The 19,702-nt window shown below is 40.6% G+C and overlaps 1 protein-coding gene across 1 annotated transcript in view; it reads right to left on the minus strand.

The window, feature by feature from the left end:
• LOC119739399 (probable G-protein coupled receptor CG31760) overlaps positions 1-18,002 on the minus strand; it is a 38,779-nt gene extending 20,777 nt beyond the window's left edge. The window contains exons 1-2 of the mRNA XM_038214342.1: positions 16,694-18,002; positions 1,919-2,054 (exon numbers count right to left, since the gene is read on the minus strand). Coding sequence (XP_038070270.1) covers positions 1,919-2,054; positions 16,694-17,451 — 894 coding nt within the window. The 5' untranslated portion in view covers positions 17,452-18,002. The remainder of the gene's footprint in view (positions 1-1,918; positions 2,055-16,693) is intronic.
• Positions 18,003-19,702: the final 1,700 nt, after the last annotated feature.

Genomic DNA, 19,702 nt, shown 5'->3' on the forward strand with positions numbered 1-19,702 from the left:
TGCATATTAATATTTTAATATCTTGGTTATTTTGATATCTTGAAGTTTCCTTTCAGCTTTCATGTTTGTTTTTTGTATGATGTACATTATGATGTCTTATTTTGATTACATTTAACTTGTTTTTATTTTGATATTGATATTTATATTTATGTACTTTGGTGTTATCTTTTGTACAATGCTTTGTGGTTTTTATATATGAGAGTTTTTTATATATGGAAGGCGCTATATAAGTTTTTAATATAAGGTTTTAAAATACTTCCCTTTGAAAAAAAAACACACAATCTACAGCTACGGAGAAAATAATCTTCATTCATTGAAACCCCCCCCCCAAAAAAAAAATTATAACACAGAAAAGGGAAAAATTAATGATTTCCGCGAAAGTTAAGCGCACTGACTTTGAAATGATTAATGAATTTCCTACACAAAAGATTCCATTCCTCCATTTGCATTATTCTGACCTTATAATGGAGTTACAAACAGATACCTATATTTCTTCCATCTTGTGTGATTTGATTATTTGCCGAAAAAAATCTCATGAAGCCATGCGGGCGGCAGCCCCGGGGGGTTACGTGAATCTTTGCTGTCGAGCTCGAGGCGTGTACTGGCTGGGCGAAAAGACCTCAGCCGCATAATACGCGAACAAATTGATGAGAAGAAAATAGTCCATCAGTTTAAATTACCAAAGTCACATCTGTATCCGGAGTGTTCTAGTTCCGATAATGCAATTCTACACAACCCTGCAGGCGGACAACCTTCAAAGTCACGATACGTGAGCAACCAATTTCATCTTTAAACAGAAACGCCACTGAGTTCGGCGATGAACGACTAAACCTCATTCAATGTTGCCACGCACAATGAAAAAAAAGCACATCAGGTTGTTGAAGGATTCTGTGCAGCTATTCAAACAATAACATTCATCCCGAAAACAATCTCAGGTGGTGAAATGATACACCGATTGAAAGGTTATGCACCTATACACTGGTCACCTACACGCTCAAAAGTCCTGGCTCAGATTCGACCAGAATCGGGTCAGATTTGACCTGATATTTTTAGGAGTCAAATGACACTTCTCTGAGTCACTTTTCCTGGGCATAAATCCTAAAAACATGTCATTTCGAAACCCAAAACGTGTAATTATGACCTAGAAATTGTCTTTTTTTAAACGAAAATTGACCCATAACTAATATGAGTGTCAGGTCCAATCTGACCCGGATTCTGGGTCGAATCTGACACGGTATTTTAAGAGTGTAACACGTTTTCCACGTTAGACGTCTTGACTCGTTGGTATACACGACAGCATTACGAGGATAATCACAACTCCAATAAGCTAAAGGCATTTACCTTCAAAATCAATGAATTTCTCAAAATGTATATTATTGAGCCACCACAGACTCTGCTCGTGGAGCAGAGACAGTCGTGGAAATGCGTCACATGCATCCGTTGTTCATTCCAAGAAACGGACTCGGGCGGACAGCAGAAATCTCAAGTGGACCTAAAAATACGACTTTAGTTGAAGTCTAAAGGTAATCATCTATTGAGTTCATTGCAACTTTTGAGGCTATAATTCCAGCCCAACTTTTTTTTTATTTTTGCAACTGACTGAAAAGCAGTAAATCTCAAACTAAGGCCCAGTCCGGCGAAATGGGCGTTTTGTCAGTGGCTACGGCAACGGCTACAGGTATCACCTTAGGATCGTGATGGCCCGCAGTTTAGCGTTCGATTATCCCGGCTGTCGTGGCTATACCCGTCTGCCCTCGGAGTCGATCCGGGTGAGCTACTCGAACACACCCATGCCTGACTTTGATTTTCAAGATGGCGTACCATTAGAAAGGTCTCACTGGCTCGTCATATCTAGTCTTAACTGGTTGCGTCAAATCGTTGCAATCGCCCTCATCTCCGTAACCGCTGGTATACTCACTTCAGTTGTGTCTTTGCATAGGTGAGTGTCCACGAACGGATCAAAGACGTTCTGGTTTCCTGTACCGTTCTCGTTCAGATTGGGACATTGGTTGATATCTAGACTGCTTAACGCTACATCAATCGTCGTCACACCTCTGCGGAGAGAACATTAAGTAATAATTCACACCGTAAAGTCACACAACAAAAGTCGTCCGCTCACTGAAATATTCGACCAACATTTGGTTCAATTGTTCAATTAAGCACCATAACAATAGCAAAAGGTAAGTAAATTGCTGTGGGAAAATACTTACGAATTGCATTTCTCTGAAATAATTTCCAGTCTTAAAATTTGAGTAAATAGACTTTGCCCGAAATAAGTTGACTTCCTGGAGGATCTTTTCACCTCTCTCGATCTACTATAGGTGTAAGTTACAATCCCGGCCAAAATGGTTGGGACACGTGACAACAGGCATTCCCTGCCCCGGTCCCCCACTCCCCCTCTCCCCCGGTCAATGTTGTTATCTTCAGCCTGGACCACAGACCGTGCAATGAGAGACAACAGTGACCGGGAGCCGGGGGAGGGTGGCCCAGTGAGATTTGGCCGGGATTGTATATGCCGACCACAGCATGGAACATGATTATACCCGCATATTTCACTGCATGCATAGATCTCTGCACACAGGCATTTCCCATAAAATGGTCACTGTGATGTAAATAATTACACACTTCAACTCGAGTTTGAAATAATGGTAAATATGCTGGTGGTCATTACTGCATGTGACGCTCACAGGTAAGCATAAAATGCCTGAGCGCCCAACGAAATTCCAAATAACAAAATAACACCAGCTGGCACAATGGTGGAAAGTCATCAAGTAATTAAACAAGGGGGCACCTCGGCGTGGTCTATATCGCATTAAAACTTCGCACTCTTTACGTATACATGTAGACTAATCTGTTTCAATGACAGAGAAAACACTGCCTGCAAAGCACTTCTCTTCCACGATATTATGAACTTTCACGACATCACTGAAATTGAACTGTATGTAAGTATGACTATATACGGATGAATAAATGTCATGTGGGGTTAAGTCGTGACTTTATTATGTGAGGACATTTACGACTGTGGCGCCCCCTCAATGCCACGGTATTTGTCTACCAGATGAACGCATTGATTTTTACATAAAACCTCCTCAAATCCGTGTTTTTAATTTGGGGACTAGGCTCAGACATATCACACAAATTTGGATATCTAACTTAATTTGGCCAAGTGGCTTTTCGAGAATTTTCTAAGCAACGCCTCCTTTAATTCAGACTGTGTCTCCCTCCCCTCCCCAAAAATGTTTTGAGGGCACATCAAAGTGCTGAAATGTTGACACGTTTTTTTCACCGGACACTTTGCCCCTGTAAAATCAAATAAGGGGGGGGGGGGCTGGGACTGGTACCATCTTCAAAAATAGGGGGTGCTTTTCACAACCGGCCATCATGCAAACTACGCATATTATGTTAGAGTTTTGGGGCTTTGTTTTCACATTTCACGTTTTCACATTCCTCGTTCATATAAGAACTCTGAAATTGCAGGGCCGGTTTTGTTCACATCTCGAAGGGGCACATTGATGCTCGAGGGGACACTTTTATTTCCGCAAGAGGGGCACTTGGGTAAATCTGGGAGGCAAGTGTCCCCCCCCCCCACCCCGGTTCCGCCACCCCTGGAAATACCAATATTTTGTTACACGAAGTGTAGACGACCAGTGTTGGTGATGTATTTTCTCAATGTCAGCCATGTGAGCATTGCGGGTAAGCCCTGAAACGACCAGCGGCCCAAAATTCTGTCCCGGCTTTTCCCGCGACGGAGGTCAATTTCTTAGCACTAATTAAGTTTGTCCCACGAACGAACCTAGTATTGATTCTAAATCAATATGTTGCTAGTAAATGCTACTGTCTACAAATGACAGAGGAAGCTTGCATCCGACTTCGAAGTGCCTTCAAAATGGTTGTGTGGTGGTAAGAATGATAATGTTTCGTCTCTCTGTGAATAATGAGGTACAGTCATGCTCGCTTCCCACAAAACAAATAAATATAGAAACACAAGCATTCTCGTTTTCAAAGGATTCTACTGGTGTCATTTTGTCTCTCACTATGAAAATACTTCCGTGGATCACCGAGGAACCACGTCCTGTTCCCGGGCGTGACGTCAGTTGCAAGGGGTCGATTTTGTGCGTTCATTATATGTGGTAAACGTAACGAATTACGGTTTACGTGAAAGTACCCGTTCCTCCGTTCAATTTACCTCCGTATACATTTTCAACGATTCATTGTTCCCATTACACTACTTAAATCATAAGCCGGGAACATAGTGATGTTAAAAATGAACAGAATTGATTGTGGTGTAAATCTATGCCTGGAAAGGTTACATTTTGCTGGATTTCAGAATAAGTCACGTACGGTTGCACGATCTGGAATAATTTCAATTTAGGTCCAAGAATTCTTTTAAAACGTATTTAATTTTTCCAACAGATATAATTGATTCCCCCCCCCCCACATTAAACCCATAGGGCTTGATGGGCAACGGGGACATGCCCCCCAAAAAACAAAAACAAAAACATACATTTTAATCGGAGAAGTGAATTAAGACGCCTTATTTTCCTTAAATTTCGGGAAATAAATTAAAACGTTGCGTATCTTCTTTGCAAGCCATCTATATTACAATGTGGGAAAAGCGCATGATACTTACTTAATCCCCTTGCACTTTTTGAAAAAAAATGAGCCCTTTTGCCCCCCAAACAATATTTGATTCTGGGTCCGCCCCTTCTGTAGCTTGGTACTTGTCTATGTTCTGATTGTATACAAACGTCAATTGTAAGGTGAGATGTGCCTCATTGCTAAAACTCTGTCCCGAATCTGTTCCTTTTTTATTGTAAATAAAAATAACGACTTCCCCTTTTGTGCAGCATGTAGGCACGTACACGCACGTGCACAATCATCAGCTCCTCAGATGAGGATCAGCTGGCTATGATGTCGGCCTTCCCCGAAACAGACGCGCACAAAATTATCAAATTAAAAGACGACGCACGCTCCCAAGGTTTAATGCATAACCAAGGTCGAAACTTTTTTGGGGGCTCAGAGATGCCTCGGTTTTCGGTCAACCTACATCTTGTCTTTAGTTGCTGTTTTCTAGAGGGAGACGGGTTAACTATTTGCGTTGTTCTGTCGGTCGATAATCCAATATCGGCCGTTGCCGTAAATTGCATTACGCCATCAATCAGACAACGCGAAGCCTGCTTGAAACGGATAGTTCTCGTTACTCGACAAACGTTTATCCGAAAACAGGAAACGTTTGGACGACACTGGATATTTACCTTTTGTAAATTGCGTTCTCAACTCAAAGTAGGCCTTTTAAAAAAAATGACATTCAACGATATCATATCTCAGGGAACAATATTCCCACTTGGAATGTGAGAACCGATTTTGAATAACTCCCTCTTAGGAATCCTATAATATATCAGGCATAATGTTAAACGAACAAAGCTTTGGCCATGGATACTTGATAATATCAATGAATTACAGAATTTGGATTCGTTACTGATCTTTCATATCTTTAGTAGAATGCAATGTTATATGATATAATAAGAATCGAAATATTTAATTAAAAACAGCTACATGATCCGAGAACATGATACTCTATGGTTGAATCAGCTGGCTAGTATTTGCAATGCATCTAAATCGCTAGTAAATGAAGAAAAGAATTAAATACATTACTTGTTGAAATCGTGCAATTTGGTGAACAACCTACTCTTTCCTTAATAATAATAATCAATTATTTATACATTTATATGGCGCAAATCCCATATAAATATGATCAAATGCCCCACACAATAATTATCCCTGTTCATCAGGAATAAGACCATATTTTCTGCTGCAGCTCCAGATCAGCGCAATTTGGTCTCTACCTTCACAGGTACCCATTATACTACTGGGTGGAGAGAGGTTAATCGTAGTAAAGTGTCGTGCCCAAGAACACAAGCACCATGTCCCACGGTCAGGATTCGAACCCATGTACCACGGCACACGAGTCGAACACAGTAACCATTGGACCACAGCACCCCACATCGCCTTCCATTTAATCTATAACTGAATATGATATTTTAAAAAGACAGGGGAGTCGCTGGCCAGACTAATCCAGGTAAAAAAGAAAGTCAGGAGATAGTTGCACGCGCTCTGTCCATGCAATTGGCATATTTCCTGCAGTAAAACACAACCACCAGTTTGTCTTGCAACACACTGGTGATGCAGTCTGTACATTAGTTACAAATCACACATGTTAACACTTCTGAGCAAGCATCTGAATTTAGGAAGAGGCTAAACAAAAGATCGTTGAGCAAATTGTCCAAAGAAGAGAGCCAGTCAGTCACAAAAAAATAGCATTCGAATATTGGCTGAGGCAATCCTGAAGTTCAGGAAGATCTGTTACAAGTAGACTAAACATTAACCAACAACAACAGATGTACGACAATGCATCAAATGAACGGACTAGAACAACCAGCAGTCTATTAGCATGGACACAAACCTCGACTGCTTTAATTTAAAGCAAAGAAACTGAAGCCTACTCAACGATTTTTTTTACACTCCCAGGGGCCTAAAAAGACAGCCTTGTAAAGGTTAATACGTAGCATACAAATACATCTTCACCAAATCCCAACGACCACGGCCACTTACCGCATCTGTACTTTGAACGGAACACATATACCGATACGCGAATTATTCTTAACTAGGGCAAGCAAGGTGAAGCCAACCACAGAGCTTTCAACATATTCAATCAATCTAGAATGGCTAAACATTTCGTAGAATGAGCTGTAGTCTTAACGTGATGGAAATGCATCCAGTCTAAGTCGCACGTGAGAGTCAATCAGTGTTATTGGTAGTAACTAATGGTAACCAGACTACTTCACAAATTCCATTTGAGTGTCAATGTATACGTGAGTGCCAAGGTGAGACTTAAGCAAGAGTGACAGTCTTTCGGTGACTCAGTCAATCAAGAGTCAGTCAGGTATCAGCCTCGACTCCATTGGCGCGTGCGCATTCCTTCACTAACGATCGCGCAAGGCATGATGGGAAAGAAAATGGCGCAGCAAGATCGTACCCATGGAAACGAGGTTGGTCAGGTATGGGCCTTATGCACGAGTTCACCAATTTTTGTCGAGTTCCCTGAATGTATTTCATTAATTGTTAACTGTTGGATGGGATGGCGCCAGACTATTAATGCAGGCACAATGCAGCCTTATTTTAGGCAAAAAAATAAAAAATATTCGGTCTCTGGTCAGACCAAAGTTCCGGAGTTGACGTGGGGACGCGGCTTTTTTTTTTTTCTTCAAGCTTGGATTGTACAGACAAGGTGGGGTACTATTTTGCTTTTTTGGTGTTTTCATGTACATTGGTGTCCTCCATAATTTGCCTTGGTGCTCTCAATCATTTGCCTTGGTGCAATTTCCCATTCCTTGGTGCTCTTTGGTAAAAAAAAATTGAGGAGGTGCGGCAAAAGAGGGCGCTGTTGGAGCTACCGCGGAACATTTTGGAGAAAAAAAAAAGATTGACGCGCATGATTAAAATCGACGCGCGCGCTGACCAGAGACCGACTTATTTTTTTTTTTTTTGGCCTTACTGTCTTTTTTTTTAAAATCTGGCTTTAAACATTAGGGAATGTTTAATTACAAATTTTAAGTTATTCATTGAAGCAGACTGGAATAAATTAGAAACTAACTTAATTTCATTTCTCTTCGCAAGTTCCACAAATTAAGATTTTGCCTCACTTCCACTTCAATATGGCCGACTCGTGAATAAGGCCCATATGGAAGACTATGGGCTCATTATCAAGTGATAGTCAGCCTGAGACAGATAGCCTAACCAGTCTAATTCACAGTCAGCCAGTGAGTCGGTCAGTTATTGCGTCAGTCACGCGCAAAGCGGACTATAGGCCGGTCCCTCTGGGACCAGCAAAAAAGTACAGTTTTAATGGATGATGGTCGCGATGGGACACAACTGTGAAAAGAAAATCATGAAATCCTGAAAAAGTCATAACACGCTCTACCAAAGTCTTGACGTCACTCTGCTTCCTGGTTACCATTCATGACAGGCATGGTCCACGTTTTGTTTCAGCATGCACTTCAAACCCCATCGCATTATGGGCTTGACCAGGGCTCGACTCTCCTTCGGGAAGCGAAAAATTGTCGTTCTCACTGTCATGTATTAATCTGTGAGTTTACCATGGAATTCCCAAATTTTCTTTATGAAACCGCCGACGGGGTATTTGTCCACGGAGTCCATACGCCTGAAAGTGAGCAGCTGGGGAGGTAGTGACATCACACTTCGGCAGCGTATTGCGAAATAAATAACGAATAAGTAGAAGTACCAAAAAAAAATGGTTTGCATGTAAAATGAAAACTGGTAGTCCAAATTTCAATTCTAACGCTGTAAAAAGTTGTGGAAAAAAGGTTAAGCATGTATGCACAAACAAGTGGTGCCGTTTTTAGTACAGTGTTACTATAGGCCTACAGCTTCTGGAGCACAAAAAAGTTCCCTCAATTTTTCGTATACGAAAATGACACAATTTATAGCTTTAAGGGGGGGGGGGTTATTAATGGTGTTTGGGGGAAAATGCCCTAAAGAGTAGCGTCCAGATTTTTGACCGACATCAGACAAATCGTTGACCAATAATTAATGGTAAAGGAAGCGGTTCCATTGGACTTCTTAGGGACAAAAACATTAAGTTTAACATCAAACGCCAAAAAAGAGCCGAGTTTATGGTGAGTTTAAAACCGAAGGGAGCGGATTCTGCTCACCTCAAAGGTTTTTTTTGCTGGTAGCTTTGCATAATAAGTACATACGTGTAACGTGTTAGCTCAATCAAATGAAGCATTCTAGGATTATGATTCAATTCAATTCAATGTAAACATTTATTTCAATGATGCCATTCTTTACAGTCTGTACAAACATATGTATATAAATAACAGTAGCAAATTAAATGACAACGTTTAGGTATAGGTTAAGCAAAACGCTTGTGTGCCCTAACCTATAGTAAGACAAACATGGGCATAGGACAAACAAAACACAACGTGAGACAGACAAGACAAGTATGAGACAAGGCCAAATTATTAGTTCACAAAATAACCACTTTATATATGAATATGATTCGAGGAACTGAGTTTTTAAATTTTCCACAAAGACAGACAGTGAGGGTAATGATTGAAGAGATTCATCTAAACTATTCCAGTATGAGATGCCTCGAAGAACAACACTATTTTTTAGACACTGACGTTCTGTTAAATCGGACGAACAAATTTAGAGCTACTTCGAGTATTATATACATGAATTTAGATGTTAAGGTAAAACAAGAATTAAAACAGGGTGGGAGTAAATTATGCATACATTTCAACATGAATTTTCCTATATTAAGGTGGTATAAGTCATTACATTGTAGTAAATAAAGGAGCAGAATGATCACGGTAGCCAGCGCCCATCCATGAATTATCACATAGCCACAATCATCAAGCTTAATCCCGTCTAATCGGTGTGTCGTTTACAAGGTTGCCCTCAAAATATAAAGCTACGAAAAGTGTTACATTCAACATGGTATGACCTCGGTGCATCTTATCACGCGAGAAGTCCAAATGACTAAGCGCTGCCTTGAATCAAAAAATTTAATGCAATTTGTTTTTAAACTTACACCAAGGACACTTCAAGATACTTCAGTTCACCGTCTTCCATCTTGTTTATGTCCTTGAAATTTGCAAAAAACAAGGTCTGCATAATGTTATTGGATCTCCACTTTCTATTTATTTTAACCACTCAATGATGTTGACCCTTCGTATTAAAGAACTTAGGGAGGAAACTGACTTGATTCCTTGATTCGAAAGCCGGAAAAATTAGGTGCCTGTACTGTGAGTATATAGTCAAATAACTGTTGTAGGTCTTGAAAGCACGATACCGATCTAGATTGTGCTGCTTCTAACTTAATTTGTGCCGGAACATTTCTAAGGCCTCGTGCCCGAGGAATTCAGTGCGATTCATGAATTCTCCTGATTAAATTGTCGGGAGCTTGTTGCAAGACTGAAGCCGAGGCGATCACAATAGTGGAGGTAATCGACAAGATGAAGGTCTTGCAACTACATAAGATGTGATGTGCATCAGCTTGGCAAGAACAAAAAATGGTTGTACTTGGCTGAGGGTCACAGATCTTGCTCTGGGTCGCAATCATCGCCCATCTTCTAGTTAAACTTATATCAATAGTTTGGTTTAACAATGTCAAGAAGAGCAAAACACCCTTGATTAAGGCCCCCCAAAAAAGTCTCCGGTTTTTGGTATGGAGCTTGTCCAAAAAGTGGTGCGGCGACGCGGCTTTTTTTTTTACCGTTTTTTTTTCTTCCAATGTCAGCTGATGACTGCAAGTGGTGCCCGACTAAACTTAGTGCAAATATATTGGAGTCCAGAGAGGCCACATGAAGCTTATTCTCGATCATAACCCCATCTAAAAAACACGTTAAAATTGTGCAGCAGCAGGATTCCAGTCAAACCAGTGTGTTTGGCGGTCTTCAGACATCATCTTTCATTGAAAAAAACAAACCCTTTTTTCATTTTGCCGACGCGCATGGCTACGTAGACGCGCGCGCATACCAGAAACCGGATACTTTTTTTTGGCCTAAGCTAAAATGAATGACTTTTTGGGGAGTACATTTCCGTATTTTTAAGAATCTTTAAAAAATTGAGCCAATTTCCCGATACTATTTATTATATTTTTTACAAGCATGTTAAAAGTTGTTTTGTCTTGGTGTATGCAAGTAGGCAATTCCACCGTCACTCACGTTACATTTATAGGCCTATGCCATGAGGCTTCTTTGACTTCTCACTGCTTCAAAAGTACTTGATCAAGCTGAATCAAACCAGCCAGACAACAACCTTAGGGGTAAGGGGTACTCAAAAATGGAAAGAAAAATTCAATCCACTCATTCACTTTATCAAAAAATGTGTTTTGTTGGTCGTCAGTCATGTTACAAAAAAGGACATGTAAATTTGTTACAGTTTCCTAAAACTGTAGTCTGCAACTCAGAAGTAACATTATTTTCCCTTTCATTTAACCCAAAGCTAGATATAAAAACCCATTTTGAATCCAGTAAGTGTGTATTTTAGATGCAAGAGACGTTAGATTAAGGGAGGAACCGTCACACACGTTACGTCACTCACGTTACTTCCTCTTCATGGTTTCTAACACGGTACAAATCTGAGTTTGATAAACTGCAACATAATGAAACTCTTTTCTCATAATATATCAACCTTTCTCTCTCCCTAGCCCTTAAACACATAAACTCTCAAAAACTGTCACATTTTGCAATGTAAAACAAAGTGCCAAAACGACATCCAAAAATCCATGATTTTAGCCCAAAAAAGGAAGTTTTTTGGACCCAAAATCGCACTTTACTACATTCCATCTCATCGGCACACCACTCAAATGAAAGATCTTGTAGTTCCCTTTAATTTGACACCACATTTGATGTTGTGATGCTTGTAGTTTGGAAGATTATATACAATTTCCACTTTTCAACCGTCACTAAGCTTTCAGCCGAAATTGCCCAATAAGCCTCTGTACTGATGACGTCGCACTTTGTTTACGTGTGTGCTTTCCTATGGTGCTCAGTGGACCGTGGGCCCCCACTGGTTCCATAGGAAAGTGCACATGTAAATAAAGTGTGACGTCATCAGTACAGAGGCTTATTGCGCTTTTGATATTCAATAGCAAAACAGTGACGATATCGCTTAAAGCTTCGGGTGGCACTATGTGCATGTTCTTGGGCACGAACAAAATGCACGAACAAAATGCCAAGGACTAGGAATTTGTCGTTTTACCACGGTCAGTTGTTAGTGCGTGTGTTTATGTTGATTTACTTCATGACCCATCAGCAGTCTTACAGACTTTGCGAAACGAGCTATACCTACATTGGAGTTAATCGTTTGCGATTTTCTATTTTCAGCCATTTTTCACTCACTTGAGAATTATTCCAAATCTACACGTACTACTTCCACAGCATCGTCTGTTCTTCCACGGCGTAGGCTACAAAAATACGACATATCACGAAATGCTCCCCGATTTCGTGACAAATCGAATATAATACCGGTCAAAGTGGTCAACATAAAAATGACAGAGTTTTTTTCACTCCCATCATTATCAATATGGGCAATACACTGCTCTGTCTGAACACAATTATAGTCTTCTTTGACCTTGAGGAACAGGATCTCATATATTAATAGGATTCCGTCAACAGGGTTAGGTCATACTTTAATTGAGCAGACCGAGTACTTAGTGTGCTCTCACCAAGCTTAGGTCCAATATCAATAATTTGATGTCTGTATACCTTTGAGGTTGAAGTAACAGCCGAGTTGTTGACTAAATAATGAGTGGTTTTCCCAGTGCTGTAATACGGTTGAAACATCCAGCAGTGAACCCGGCTATTAGTTTGTCTAATTAAACAATTGATTGCTGAATATGTTTACGTTCACGCGCTTCACGTAGTGTTTGCCAATCACCATACAATTCAGACTGCAATGTATTGATTAGGCCTGGGCGAGTAGTGGATTTTTGTACTCGAGTACTCGCAAAGAAATCATTCGCGAGTACTCGAGGATTCGCAAGTAGTTAACCGAATCCCTACAAAAGCAGAAAAATGACATAAACGTTAGTGTGACGGTAAAATACTACAAGCAAAGGGCATGTAAGTCGCATCACATTCTTCAGCACTGAGATATCCTTACTATGTGACGTTTTGGGTCATTTATACTTGATTTTTTTTTTGACGAATGAAATGCTAGGGAGAGAGAGGTGGAGGGAGTGATTCCCTGTTTGCAGGGGACGTATTAAGCTGTGAACCCTAAACCCTATGTTGCTACTCGCGAGTACCTGCTTCTACTCGCGCCAGGACGCCACTCGAGTGTGAAAAACCACGAGTAGAACAACGAGTAGCATAAACTACTCGCAAGTACTCGAGTAATCAAATTACTCGCCCAGCGATAGTATTGATCGGGTGCTTCTTTCTTTTTCAGTATAATTGTTTGTATGTTTCTTTATTTCATTGTTTCTATTTATTTTTATGCTTAACTTACTTATTTCATTTAATTGGGTTTGACACCGACCGCTGTGTATCGGTAAAAGATACACCAATTGTGAACTGCAGTAGTTGCATGATTCATTTCTATTGGCCCTCTGAGCTCAGCCTTGTTGAGCATCGGACCATAGCATCGCCATTGAGTTATATCCATAACAATATACTTACATGTCCCCAAAAAAGTGTCTGTCTGACTTTTTTGAAATAACTACAATACCATGAGGTCACTTTTGAAAATTGTTGGTTGTGCAGACACTCCTAAGCTTTGGCCTCACTACACAAATTGTCACTTGATCACAACAACATTTTAAAACCCAAGCTTTAGCACAAAAGAAAATAAATTCAAGCCCAAACACGAACCCGTCCCAGGCCCAACTTAAACCAATACCTTGCCGCCCAATGCCGCCAAAACGTACAAAACTAAAACAAACTATACCCAAAATTACCAAAACTACATCCAAACAAACAGCCATAACCAAAACTATACAATCCCTAAGCCAAAACCAAAACCAACACCAAAACCTAACAAAAACAAAAACAAAAACAAAAACCAAAACCAACTTGAAAACCAAACCCAAAACCAAAACCCAAACCCAAACCTAAACTCAAACTCCAACTCAAACCAAAAACCAAAACCAAAAAACAAAAACCAAAACCAAAAACCAAAACCAAACTCAAAGCCAAAACAAAAACCAAACCCAGAATGCCTCCGCTCCCAGCCCAACCCCAACTATTCATGCAAATCTTTAAGCCTGAAGCAGAAGCAAACGTCTTCGAGCCCAACCAATATGGCATTTCACTCTCTCACGGTTCGGGTAAAAGTGATATCTAACAGGCGTAATGGATCGATTTGTTCGTCGGCACGGGCACTTTCCCGGTCAACGTATCCACTTGACTTCACCTACATAACGATAACATCACAGAACGGTCAGGGAGTGGATATTATCTTGAAAACAAAAAGCCGTTCAATTAAAGATGAACAGAAAATCATAGTACAACCTTGACAATGGTCAGCGCACTGCCATTTTCTTGATGGAAAGTCGCAATGGCAGGGGAATTCGGTGGAGAACGCAAGAATAAAAGACCAAGGTCGACGCACGTCCAACCTTGGTTAACCTTCAAGTCACTCTTAACAGATGGTTTGTTAGAGGGTCTGTTGAAGCTTTATGGTGATTAGTGACTATAGACAACAAAATACTCCTATGGGAGTTGCACATGCAGGAAAACACAATTGAAATTTGTACTGATTGCTCATCTTTAGTTACCGCTGCCATGAAAATATATATACAGAAATCTACACACAGTTAAGAGGAATTGCGACAAGGAGAATTTGGTATACGACTCGTCAAGGTGTCTAGAAAATATTTTGGCAGCGCTACGGGGGAGGGGGGGGGGGACATGGGGCCATCGGTCCTCCCGAGTTGTTTCCTTGCCCCCCCCCCCCCCCTAAAAAAAAGTCCCCCCCCAGTTTTCCCCCAACACTTAATCTACAAATATATTAAATTATGTTTATTTTCTTCGCTGTTAAGATTCATAACAAGTTGAAGATATAGAGTGAATCATCGGTTCTGATGTGGCACATTTTGGGACAATGAAAGCATTATAAACACTGGTACTTTGGTAGACAAAACACGCCACACATGCAGTCGTAGAACTTGTGCAACCAACGTCTCTGTACATTTGTTACACATTCGTTAAACACCATTCCGCGGTTTGATATATTTTCCATTCATAAAAAACGGCTGCACTTCTAAGTTGACCAATAGTGTCTTAATTCCGGACCATTGACTGCCCCCCAAACAAGAATACTTCCTTGCCCCCCCCCCCCTCCACTTTTAGAGTCTTGCGCCGATAAGCAGACACCTTTTGACTTTTAAATAAAAAAAAACCTGTTCTAACAAAATAATATCTACAGTTTTCATTTATCACTGAGGGCGTAGTCGCCGTGAAGTCACGTTGGACAGTTTACGGACCTTTTTCTGTGAACTTATTTGTACGAAGCTATCATAACCATGAAAGCATCTCTTTTTAGAGCTAGCTTGTCGCACAGAATAAAATAGACACAAGAACTGAAAGTTGACCTTAACCAAAAAAGTAATGAGCGCAGAATAAGAGAATGCCCAATCTTGCTATCAACTGCCAAAAATGGCAAGAAAAAGACCTTAAAATACGTACGGATACAAAAGCGGGCATTTCGTGAATCGCGTTGTAAAAGAATCGTCCAGTGCTATATTTCTGCATGTGACTAGTGCCATCATCCGCTTCCCTCACACTTCTCTTGACTATAAGAACTACCCGCACTTTGCACAAAAAAAGGCAATCAGAAATAGCTATAAAACAGGCAACCATGCATTTTAGGACCTTAGCGATGTTATTGCAAATCATGTCTCCCAATTTCATTCTGGCGTGCGAAGCCAGCATTTAAAATCAAAATAGATGCTACACTTAATATATGAGAAATATTATATAGAGATATCGATATTTCTTAAGAATATCTCTATATCTCTATTAAACTTCTCTGTTTCTTGTGGAGATGACTCTGTTTCAGTACAGAAATCTATGCTGACATAAATCTAGTCCCTATACATTTAGTAGGTTTATCTCAATTTCAGTATTAAATGTTAATTTTGCACGTTCGAATTTATGGAGATTATACATCTATCTGGAATAGCGATATTAAAGAAACGTCTTTCAATACCTAATGCACTCTCATCAAATACGTCCATTTTGTATACCGAGAACCAATCCATATCGATTTCAAACAGCCTCGTAATTTATTACTTCTGCTTGAACACCTTTCCCTGCACAGCTTGCATTTTCTTGTTGACAAGCACTTAATTATTGCTATGTGCAGTTATTGGAAATTTCCTCTCATTTTCCAGCATAGTGCTATTCTGTTGGTGACGTGCATGCATAGCGCAGCCATGATTGCTAAAATTCGTTTCGCAAGACGCAAGGGTCGTTCCATCATAGATTATTATTTGAAAAACAAAAAAAACACAAGTTGAACGTGCTAAAGGTGACAACTAACAGTATTTCGGCATGGAATGAGGAACATAAATTAGATGAAGATGATTCGGTATTATAGGTCTACCGTGTATTTTTACTCCCTGTATGAGCAGCTCATCTACGTTAGCAGTCAGCTTCATAATTTTGAAGTAATTCAAGGCATGTACGATCATTTGTTTTTCGGGCATTTTTTGTTCGTTTCCAATAATAACACCACTCAAAATCGAAAGAAGAATGCTCAAAACCTAACCGCTGGAAGTTTCAGATCAGCGGACATTACACTTTTAACAAAAAATTAAGTGAACAACCGTGCACAACCTTTTGATCGCGAGACACGATGTCGTCTGTATTTCTCTTTACCGAAAGAAAAATCAGTCAAGTTACGTATCGTTAGAAACCATACATCATTTTGTACTAAATGACAGCAAGCCAGACAGACGTAGACAGAGTCATTTCACGGGGTGTTTAGTATCAGTACAATCATCATCTTCAACCCAAGTAAGCTTTTTGATAATGATTCGGCAAATTACTTTTTGGGATAAATGCAAATGATATGCCTTTAATGAACGAAACGACAATTATTTTAAACCCTAGAACTGCGAACGAGAGATGTCACAATAGGCCATACAGTAAATACTTACCCGAATGCGAGGCTACCTGATGAAGGGACATCTGATGACATATTGCTTGATTCTGGCTGAGCGGGAAGATAGAAGGGCATGGAGAAGGTTACCATCCACACGTTGCCGCCTCCACAATCAAAGTACGGTTTGGTCCAATAGCCATCACTGAGACCCAACCTAGCCATGGACGTGGCGTTTCCAGAGAGACTTCGGTGAAAAGTGTAGTTTGGACTGAAGGACTCGTTCTGGAAGTTCAGAAATGGAATGTAAAACCAGTCCGTGGAGTTGGTGAGGTAGTTGTAGCCGATGGAAAGATCCTTGACCTCTGTGCCGTCAGATGCCCGGTAAGCGTAGGGGGAGAAGACCTCGTAATCACGGTAGAGAAGATAGTCGAAGGCGATGGCCGAGCCGAAGACGTTGGGGTTGTTATCAACGTTTGCCCTCACGATGGTGTAGTGAAGTTGCTCGTCCTGATCCCCTGAGCCCATGATTTGATCCCCGGTCCGTGAGAGCGATGTCAGTAGGTTGGCTGCCCGGATGGCCACGGCAGCTTCCGCCAACCATCTCTCCTTGTCGTACTCGAGATCCAGGGTGGGACCGAAGGAGCAGTTGCCCTCCCCCTGACTGGCGATCGCTTGGACGTACTCCAAGGCTTGTGTCACCGTGTTCATGTCCGGGCGGTCGCTACTTCGCACCACGGTCATCTGCAGACAGAAGACGGCGAGCCACAAGTACTGCGGCCGCCAGGTGTGAACGGTCATCCTCACTGTAGTCATGTTAGCAAGTCAACTCGAGTTAAAGTGCTTCCGACACCTAGCTAAGCCTGAGCATCTTGATTGTCGAATCGTTCCGCCCGACATCGTCACTTTCCCGCTCGTATGCATCCACCCTTATGCAAAACAGTGTTATTCAAGAGTTATTTGCATGATTACAGGATGTTGCGTGCACCAGCAAATGAAACAAACAATTCGGTCCATAAATCTTTACGGTGATAGGTGAATTCGGAGTGTCAATGTAGTGGGACGTACAGGCGTTGTACAGCTACATCAGGACGACGATCGTGTATCAAAATTGCTACATGTCGGTGTTTGTTGCCAACCTCACATATGGCACACACTGACGTGTGATGAGTACCAGCGCTGTCCTATAAACTGTAACGTTTTGCCGAGATGTGCTAAGTTTAGATGCACACCGAAAATGTTTACCTCGCACGGAAAATTAAAAAAGCCTACTTATGTTGTGCGCACAGACACACTAAAACACTAGGGAGCCGGCGGAGTATATTTGCATAGTATAATACTGCTGCAATATTAATAACCAGACAACCGGCGCTTACCCGGTCAGTAGCTTTAGTTCATACATGGACCTGGACAATTAAGGGTATTTTGTAAGTAGGCGGAGACGGTAGGACTAGGCAAGACGGACGGCATGCCCACACAGCTTTTTAATCAATTCGGTGCGCGCAAGGAAAGTGGTGGATAATTTATTATATCTATCAGAGTCCCATTACTCATACATGTGCGTCCCCCAGCCAGCAAAACATGTTGACATAATTAGTTCGCCGTAGTTCTATGCATGCATAATCATGGTATGAACATGCTTTGGTTAATTAATTCCATTGTGTTGCCAAGCCAGCAAGAATGCTTCTTAGGTATGGCGTTCCTGGCTTGGCAATACAATACTAGAAATTAATGAACCAACGCATGTTCAGACAATGTCGTGTGCACGTCTGATGACTTTGATTGTAAATAAGCTAACATTTGAAGCCACAAAATCGCATTTTGATAATGAAACTACTAACAAAATAGGTTGGCGTATCCTGGCAATTGGAACGATCATGTGCTACATTACTCAACATCTAAAAAAAAAACACATAAAAAAAGCCAACTTGAGGGTGAATTCAGTCCGTAACTGCCAAGGAAATTCCTCAAAACTATTGACCCATTTTCAGTTCTCAATTGCGCAACAATAAGTTATGAGAGATATTCCCTGTACATAATTTAAAGTTCTCTTCAACGTATTCGATTTTAGTTTTGCTCCTAACGCATTTCCAATTTGTTTGGTTTTATTTAAACCGAAACGCTACTTTTTTTGTTTACGATGTTTTTAAAAACCCTCTGAAAATAAGCATTTCTTATTGAATTATTGTCGGTCCGCAAATATTTCGATTTTATTAAATACTCCTATTATAGTAACTAAACGTGGGTGGATTGTTTCTGACGTGGGCTGAGCATTCGAAAGTGAGTAACCTTTGTATTTCTACAAAGATAGCAATCAATACATTTTTTTGCGGGAGGGGAACTCTAAATTAGCGAGGAGAGCAAACTTAAAGGGAAGATACAACATTTGTAAACATCACTAAACGAAATGATCAAATAATTACGAAATTCCTCACTAGATTGTTAGGGAATGACAGTGTAAAGCATCTTGTAAAATTGTGACTCCTCGTGTGCTGTCAATCTCAAGAAAAATTGTATTTTTCCAACGCTGGTCGGCCGACCAGCGTTGGAGAAAACTGGCTTTTTAAAAAAAAAATTGCTCCTAATTTTTCATAATTAGTTATTCCCCGTTTTCTTTGCAATTGGTTACACACCTGTGACGGGGTACAAGCCTGCTAGATCGATTCTCTGACCTTAAAATTTCCCAAAGTCATGATTGCTCCGTTTCATCTAACCCGGTCAGGGAACCAGACTACAAAAACACGATTGGTTCTCATGTTTTTTTCCAAGCATCTACAAGCCCAAAACGTGAAACAAGTCATTTCAACATTATTTGCTATAACATATTAATCCTCCAAATCCATCTATTTCCAAAAACTGCAGCAAAAGCAAATGTTGTACATTCCTTTTTAGGAAACCCTTACACCAATGAAATTCGTTAATCATAATTTTATGTCCATTTTTTTCTGGTTCATGATGGCCACGCGGAGTCCTCTTTGCATCTATCTCACCGACGTATACTCATTTACTGACTCAGTAACTGACTCCCTGACTTACCATCAATTGTTAGCCGGGCAGTGCTGTTGTA

The sequence above is a fragment of the Patiria miniata genome, unplaced genomic scaffold, assembly GCF_015706575.1.
Source record: "Patiria miniata isolate m_02_andy unplaced genomic scaffold, ASM1570657v1 HiC_scaffold_30, whole genome shotgun sequence".
NCBI lineage: Eukaryota > Metazoa > Echinodermata > Asteroidea > Valvatida > Asterinidae > Patiria > Patiria miniata.